Source organism: Chaetura pelagica, unplaced genomic scaffold (assembly GCF_000747805.2).
Source record: "Chaetura pelagica isolate M959 unplaced genomic scaffold, ChaPel_1.0 scaffold243, whole genome shotgun sequence".
NCBI classification, from domain to species: Eukaryota; Metazoa; Chordata; class Aves; order Apodiformes; family Apodidae; genus Chaetura; species Chaetura pelagica.
The window spans coordinates 1,459,804-1,467,653 of NW_009952712.1; the positions used below are offsets into that span (position 1 = coordinate 1,459,804).

Sequence of the window (7,850 nt, forward strand, 5' to 3'; positions counted from 1 at the left end):
CTCCCCCTCCCCCGGCCAGTCCTCCCTGCCTGTGCTGCCCAGGAGGAGCTGCTCCTTGAGCACCAGCAGGTCGGTCTTCACCAAGACTTCCTCTACTGGGGTTGGCTGGGGCTCTTCAAAGGTGCTGCTGCTGTGCAGGAAGGGGTTGGAGGACCAGCTCAGCTCAGCCTGCCAGGGACACGTGGCAGTGGTAATGAGTGGTGGGATTGATAGCCCGTCAGCTCCCAGCCCCGGGTGCATCCCTCCATCCCATCAGCTGGAGAAAATCATCAAATCCTAGACTGCTTTTTTGGGTTGGAGGGACCTTAATGACCATCAAGTTCCAACCCCCTGCATGGGCAGGGACACCTCCCAGCAGCCCAGGCTGCTCCAAGACCCATCCAACCTGCCCTTCAACACTGCCAGGGATGGGGCAGCCACAGCTTCTCTGGGCAACCTGGGCCAGGGTCTCCCCACCCTCACAGCACAGAGTTTCTCCCTCAGATCTCATCTCAATCTCCCTTTTCCAGCTTAAAACTACTACCCTGTGCCCTTATAAGAGAACCCCTCCCCAGCCTCCCTGTGGGCCCCTAAGGACCGGGAAGCTCAGCACTTGCTGCCTATCATTGCCCCCATCTCATAGTCCCAGCTGCCAGGGAGGGCTGGCTTTGCTGCCTGCAGGGATGCCTGCCCTGCAGGGCTCACCCCTTCCTTCAGAGGGTGGGATGGGAAGGCAGAGGAGCACCACTTACCTTCAGAGACAGGCAGCTCTTCACCCAGCTGGCGTTGGCAGGGTCTGGGATGGCCTGGCTGTGCCAGCGCGGCACCAGCGCGGCCAGGAGCGGGCGCAGGCTGGGGACAGAGCGAGGGCAGACAGGCCTGAAGGGCTGGCTCCAAGATGCACGACAGCTATGAACACCCCACAGCATCTCTACCATAAGGCTGTTTTTAAGCCCACGGGTGTTTTTACCCCTTGTCTACTCTGAAACCCTCGTTGGGAACCACCCTCGCTGCTCCCCCGCGCGTCCCGAAAGGACACGATCCCTCCTCACCACAGCTCCCTCTTCTACTGGGATGGGACTGGATGGACTGGATGGATCCACTCACACTTTTCTCACCGGAGGCACGGAACAAAGGCAGGCTGAGAGGATGAAGAAGCTGCAGGGGAGCACAACAGCCACCCAGTCCACGGCAGCACCTGAAATGGGGAACAACCAGCATTCAGTTCTATTTAAAAATAATACATGAAAAATGGACATTGAAAAGCTGCTGGTTTAACCTGGGCCAGAGTTGTGACCTGTCTGGTGTTGGCACTCAGGAACCACCCCAAGATCTTCACTTTTTCTTTGTTTAAAATCAGGAACCTGGCTGGACTGCTGGGGATGACAGGGCTTTGTAGCACCAAGGGGTTTGCCTGTTTCTCTGGAGAGGTCTCAGGCTGAACCAGACCCCCACCCAGGACATAACCTTGGGGGGCTCGGGTGGTAGGGGTGGGAAGTACCAAAGACCTCACCAAATTCAGTGCCTTCAAGAGGTTCAGCCCTGCTCCCATGCTCTGGAGGTGAATTCCCTAATGCAGGCAACTCTGGGCCTTCAAGCTGTTAAAGCTGGGGAGGAAATGCAGCAACCCAGACCTCCTGGCAATACTTAGGGACACATCTGATCAACCCCTTCTGGGGGTTTAGTGACTGTTTGATCTGGTCTTAGGACAAATTTTGCAGGACAGAAACCCTGCTTGCTGCCATTATCTGCTGTCAAGAAGTCTTTAGGAGAAGGTCTTTTTGATGCCCTGGGAGGTGCAGGAACAGGGACCACGTGATGGACGTGCTCCTCAAGAAGACTCTGAGATGATGGTCACTTTAGTGACCGTGGGTCCTCAGAGACCTCTGGGACCACAGACCATGGGTCCCTGATCTCATGAGATCAGCAGGACTTTCTGCATGGGTACCAGAGCTTGAACCACACGGGGCCAGCAACTTGAAGGAACCAAGCCTTTCCTTCCTTCCTTCTCCACAAGGAACCATCCTGCTTGTCTTCAACTGCTATGAGACCATGCAGCTGATGGCTTGGCACAGAACTGGGAGCTTGGAGACCAAGAGATGCTACAGCTTAAAAACAGCTGAAACTAGAGAAAACTTCAGTCATCGAGCTGGAGACCTTCAGGAACTGAAGACCAACTGGAGGTCTTCCATAACTGAAGATCAACTAGAGCTCTTCAGCAGTTAAAGAGGAGCAGGAAAAGCATTCCCAGGACCTCTCCTGGCCCCCACCCTGGCAGAGATCATTACTTTCCAGGCAGATGGTCTCACTGTTGCCTGAAGGCCCCTCTCCAGCACTTGTTGAAGCTGTCATCCAGAGGGTGTAGAGCTGCCCGGGCTGCAGGTGGGTGATGTACAGGGAGTGCTGGGCTGGAGCACCAGGAACAGCTGGAGGGAAAAGGGGGAGAAGGGAATGAAGAACCTGGCAAGTTTGGTTTTTTTACTTCAATGAATTTCTTTTTCTGTGTTGCTGAGTCACTGGGAGGGCTGTAAAAGATCTTAGAAGATCTTAGGATACATATATATATAATATCTATAATATATACTATGTATATTATATACATTTAATATATAGATATAATTTTTAATATGTTTCATTGTCTGGATGGGACACCCAGGATTGCACAACTTGTCCTCTGGCTGCTCTTGCCAGTTAAGTTAATGATTTAATCTAAGGTGAGGGTTGTGTGGTGGAGCTGTGAGGCTCCCCTTCAAAACTGTCGTGTGACTTCTGCACCAAGTTAAGGGAAAAAGCCTTTTTGGGAGGGAATTCTGGGCAGATGGAGTGGGAACGGGCTGTGGTGGGCAGAGCAGCTGGGGTGTGGTGGGTGCTGCCTGCTGAGCTCCTGGTGTGCAGGGTGTGTGTTTGCTGGGCAGGGCTTTCAGGCAGGCTGGTGGTTCACCCTGCCAGTGACTCCCAGGGTTGGCTTTAGCTGTGACTTCACAACAGCTGGAGGGAAAAGGGGGAGAAGGGAATGAAGAACCTGGCAAGTTTGGTTTTTTTACTTCAATGAATTTCTTTTTCTGTGTTGCTGAGTCACTGGGAGGGCTGTAAAAGATCTTAGAAGATCTTAGGATACATATATATATAATATCTATATTATATACTATGTATATTATATACATTTAATATATAGATATAATTTTTAATATGTTTCATTGTCTGGATGGGACACCCAGGATTGCACAACTTGTCCTCTGGCTGCTCTTGCCAGTTAAGTTAATGATTTAATCTAAGGTGAGGGTTGTGTGGTGGAGCTGTGAGGCTCCCCTTCAAAACTGTCGTGTGACTTCTGCACCAAGTTAAGGGAAAAAGCCTTTTTGGGAGGGAATTCTGGGCAGATGGAGTGGGAACAGGCTGAGGTGGGCAGAGCAGCTGGGGTGTGGTGGGTGCTGCCTGCTGAGCTCCTGGTGTGCAGGGTGTGTGTTTGCTGGGCAGGGCTTTCAGGCAGGCTGGTGGTTCCCCCTGCCAGTGACTCCCAGGTTTGGCTTTAGCTGTGACTTCACAAAATAATAAGTATTATTTAAAAAAACCCACAACAACAACCAACCCAAACCAACTGGGAGAAATGGGGTGGGTACAGACTCAAAATAATTTTACTCCAAGTGGAAGCCCTGGAGGTGATGGGCATCCGGCTGAAGGGCAGCTGGGGAGAGGGAGGGACCTGACCTGGTGCTGCTGCTCAGAGCCCCCCAGGGACATCCCTCCATCTCCCACCCCCCATCCTCCACCTGCAGCATGCCCAGTGTTGGACTCCACCAGATCCCCACCGTAGCTGGTCAGGGCTTCCTCCTGGCCCTGTTTCTGCAGGTAGATGTGGTAGCCTGTGATGCAGCCCCTCTGCTGGTGGGCAGGGATCTCTTCCCAGGACACCAGGATGCCGTTGGCCCGAGGTGTGATGTGCATCTGGGGCCCAGCTGATGGGGCTGCAAAACACGAGACTGACTGTTCCAGCTGAGCTTAAGCTGGCTTGGAGATCCTGGGAGGAGAATTGGAATCATGGAATGATTTGAATCATGGCATCATTTTGGTTGGAGATTCCTCCAGGGATGGGGACTGCCCCCCTGCCCTGGGCAGCCTGGGCCAGGGCCTGACAACCCTTTCCAGGAAGGAATTGTCCCCAAGATCCATGCAATCCCCTGGCACAACTGGAGCCCATTTCCTCTTGTCCCATCCCTTGTTCCTGGGGAGCAGAGCCCGACCCCCCTGGCTCCAACCTCCTCTCAGCAGCTGCAGAGCCAGCAGGTCTCCCCTCACCTCCTTGTCTCCAGGCTGGACACCCCCAGCTCCCTCAGCTGCTCCTCTAGGACTTGTGCTCCAGCCCCTTCCCCAGCCCCACTGCCCTTCTCTGGACACGCTCCAGCCCCTCCATGTCCTTCTTGTCCTGAGGGGCCCAGAAGTGACCCCAGGACTGGAGGTGCAGCCTCAGCAGTGCCCAGCACAGGGAGACAATCCCTGTGTTTTACCTTTTGCTCTGGTGTTTCCTCTGGCTGACACGGCTTGTCCAGCCCTGTCCCAGTAGAGCGCAAACACCCGGACCTGGTAGCACAGGTTGTCCTTCAGGTGCTCTGGAGAAAGACATTCAAACAGGTTGTTCCTAGGGGAGGTATTTACAGCTACTGCTGCAGCTTTTGCATCAGCTGCTGAAGCCTGAGCTGAATCCTCTGCTCATGAGTGCACCTCTCATCAGGAAGGAAACAGGCTGGCAGAGCTGCCTGGTGCAGGGAGCCAGTGGGGAGGTAAAGACCTCGGAGATGTGGCACCAGGACAGGGGTGGGAAGGGACCAAAAGGGGAGACTTCCTAGCTCTGGGGTGTGGGCAGCAACAACACGTGGTGCTGGCTGGGGCTGGGGACCAGCAAGCAGCAGAAAAGGCTTCTCTTCAGCCTGTGATCTCCTGTGCATCTCGTTTGTGCCTGTTCCCTTTTGGAGGGACTGGGGTGCTGGGTTTTTCCAGAGCCTCTTTGCTTACCAGCTACAGATCTCAGCTGAGAGCGACAGCAGAGCTGAGCCCAGAGCACCACGGGCTGCTTTGAGCAGCCTGGTCTAGTGGGAGATGTCCCTGCTCGTGGCAGGGAGGTGGGACTAGGTGGGGTTTAAGGTCCCTTCCAGCCCAAACCAGCGTGGCATTCAGTGGTTCTACACAGAGGGACAAATGCCACCATCTCTTGTGCTGGACCGACAATCCGAATGGTTCCTCAAGAAGCTTCCAGAGCCAGGTGGCACCTGAGTGGTGTCCCACCTGGGGGAGGTGTTACCTGCTATCAGGGTGGACAGGTTGGCTGCTGGCACCTTCACCCAGGCTGGCGGGCACAGGTCCTCTGCCTCGTGGGCCCACTCCACCACGTACCCACCCACGGGCGCCGGCGGGTGGGCGGGTGGTCCCCAGCTGACCAGGATGTTTCTTCTTCCCACGGCGACCACCGAGACCTTCTGAGGAGGGGGCAGCTCTTGCCAGGGGGAAAAGGCAACCAGAGAGACACCGTCAGCACAAACGTGAGCCAGCTCAGGGGGTAAGTCTGATCTGTGGACTCTCCCGTGTCCCGTCCAGCCTGGTGCCCACCCAGCTTGTCCAGTGTCAAGCTGTGGTTGGAAGCAAAGGCCTTGGTAGGGGCTGATCTGGCAGGAGGAAAGCCATGTTCTCCTCCTGTCTCATGGTGGAGCAGTTGGAGCATGTACAGCACTTCTTGTGCCATCCCCAAGCCCTCAGAAGACACTGTCACTAACCCCCTGATCTCATGATAGAGCCACTAACACGTCAGCTCCACGAGACCAAAGCTCCTGCTTTCCCAGACAGGCCCAGGCTACTTTTCCTGCAGGACAAATCATTGGGAAAGTAATTGTTGGTTTGTTTTGTTGTTGTTTTTTTTAAATCTATAACACAAACCCAGCATCTCTTCTGAACAGTTTTTCTAACTACAACATTGGACTGAGCACACCAAGCTGCTCATGTCCTGCTGCCTTCAAATAATCAGAATGGGAATCAGCCTCAAGTTGCCCAGGGGAAGTTCAGGTTGGATCTTGGGAAGGGCTGTCAGGCCCTGGCCCAGGCTGCCCAGGGCAGGAGGGGAGTCCCCATCCCTGGATGGATCTCCAAGCCCTGTAGATGTGGTGCTGAGGGACACGGGGCAGGGGTGGCCTTGGCAGGGCTGGGGGAAGGGTTGGACTGGATGACCTTAAAGATACTTTCCCACCAAAAGGATTCCATTATTGTCTATGTCTCCACTAATCCTCTCTGGTTAGCTGAGGGCTCAGGCACCCAGTGCACCCTGGAGGCTCCCCCAGGGCAGGGAAAGGTCCTTGATGCAGCAGCTGGGAGGAGGTGACACCCTGGGCAGGGCCTTTGTCACCGTGACTGAGGTTGCAGCAGGACGAGAGCAAACGAGAGCCCCTGCAGAGCAAACAGGAGCCCTGTCTCCTTGGGAAACTCGGGGCTGGTGAGTGGAGGGAAGGCTGGTTAAATCTGCTGAGTGAAGTTTCACAGGAGATAAAACCCCGTGTGACTTCCCCTCCCCAGCACCTTCCCCCCCCTTCTCAGGCAAGAACAAAAAACCTCTTTCTCTTTGCACGGTTGGTTTTCTGCTGTGTCAGGTGCCTGGTGGCTGCTGGTGGGGCTGACACCCGTGGCTGCTGGTGGGAAGGGCTGGAGGTGAAGCCCCATCAGCACTAAGGTGGGACCAGCACTTGGAACTGCTCCCCCAACACCCCGCAAGAGCTGCACCTGCAGATCCCTGCTCACCCCGTGGGATGGACGTGGATAAGCAGGAGGTGGTGGGACCTGGAGGCCTGTGGTGTGTGTAGCCCCCAGCACAGCACTGCTGGTTGCCCCCAGTGCTGCAGACCCAGCAGAAGTCCTTACCCTGGGCGCCCAGGTTGGTGGTGATGGACGTGGGGGGTGACCTGCCCCTCGAGTTCTCAGCTGTGACTGTTATCTTGTAGTCCACCCTGGGCAGGAGCCTGGTGTAGCTGGTCTGGGTGGTGAGGTGGGTTTCTGCTGGGACAGGGCTCTGCTGGGACAGGGCTTTGAAGGTCACCCTGTACCCCAGGATCTGTCCTCTCGCCTCGGACTCGCTCAGAGCCTGTGAGGGAAGTCACAAGTTACTCCTGGTTTGGTTGGGGTTTTTTTTTTCCCCCTCCTCCTGAGCAAAGCCTGTGGAAAGGTGACCCCAAACCAGGGGGTCCCATCAGGCTGGCAGGAAGGGTTCAGAGCTGCTGCTGGAGGGAAGGGTGGTTGGCCATTTCTGGACCAAGTGTTTCAGATAACCCTACTGGCAGGAGGAGCAGCTCTTCCTGCAGCCCCAAGAGCTCCTGAAGGATGCTTGAGCAAGCCCACATGTTCCTGGGGGCCTCGGGTCCCTGTGGCCCCTGAAAAGCTGTGTCCCCTTCCCAGGCAGAGCTGGGGTCTCTGGTGTCAGCAGGGGCTGGCTCAGAGCTCCCCTCACCCACCAGCTCCTGCTGCCCCATCCAGGGAGGAGAAGCTCAAGGTGAGGCAGTGATGGCAGCCCAGAAACCACCCGTGTCCTGGGCTGCATGCCCAGCAGGGTGAGGGGGGATTGTCCCCCTCTGCTCCACCTCAGTGAGACCCCCCTGCAGGGCTGGGAACAGCTCTGGGGTGCCCAAGACAGGAAGGACACGGAGCTGTTGGAGCAAGTCCAGAGGAGGCCACAGAGATGCTGGGAGGGCTGGAGCAGCTCTGGAGCCAGGCTGGGAGAGTTGGGGTGTTCAGCCTGGAGAAGAGAAGGCTCCAGGGAGACCTGAGAGCAGCTTCCAGTGCCTGAAGGGGCTCCAGGAAAGCTGGGGAGGGGCTTGGGACAAGGGCAGGGAGGGATGGGA

The 7,850-nt window shown here is 55.9% G+C and overlaps 1 protein-coding gene across 1 annotated transcript in view; it reads right to left on the reverse strand.

The window, feature by feature from the left end:
• LOC104386061 overlaps positions 1-7,850 on the reverse strand; it is a 41,629-nt gene that overhangs the window by 1,390 nt on the left and 32,389 nt on the right. The window contains exons 21-28 of the mRNA XM_009994594.1: positions 6,877-7,096; positions 5,276-5,467; positions 4,485-4,586; positions 3,789-3,944; positions 2,268-2,405; positions 1,087-1,177; positions 732-831; positions 30-168 (exon numbers count right to left, since the gene is read on the reverse strand). Coding sequence (XP_009992896.1) covers positions 30-168; positions 732-831; positions 1,087-1,177; positions 2,268-2,405; positions 3,789-3,944; positions 4,485-4,586; positions 5,276-5,467; positions 6,877-7,096 — 1,138 coding nt within the window. The remainder of the gene's footprint in view (positions 1-29; positions 169-731; positions 832-1,086; positions 1,178-2,267; positions 2,406-3,788; positions 3,945-4,484; positions 4,587-5,275; positions 5,468-6,876; positions 7,097-7,850) is intronic.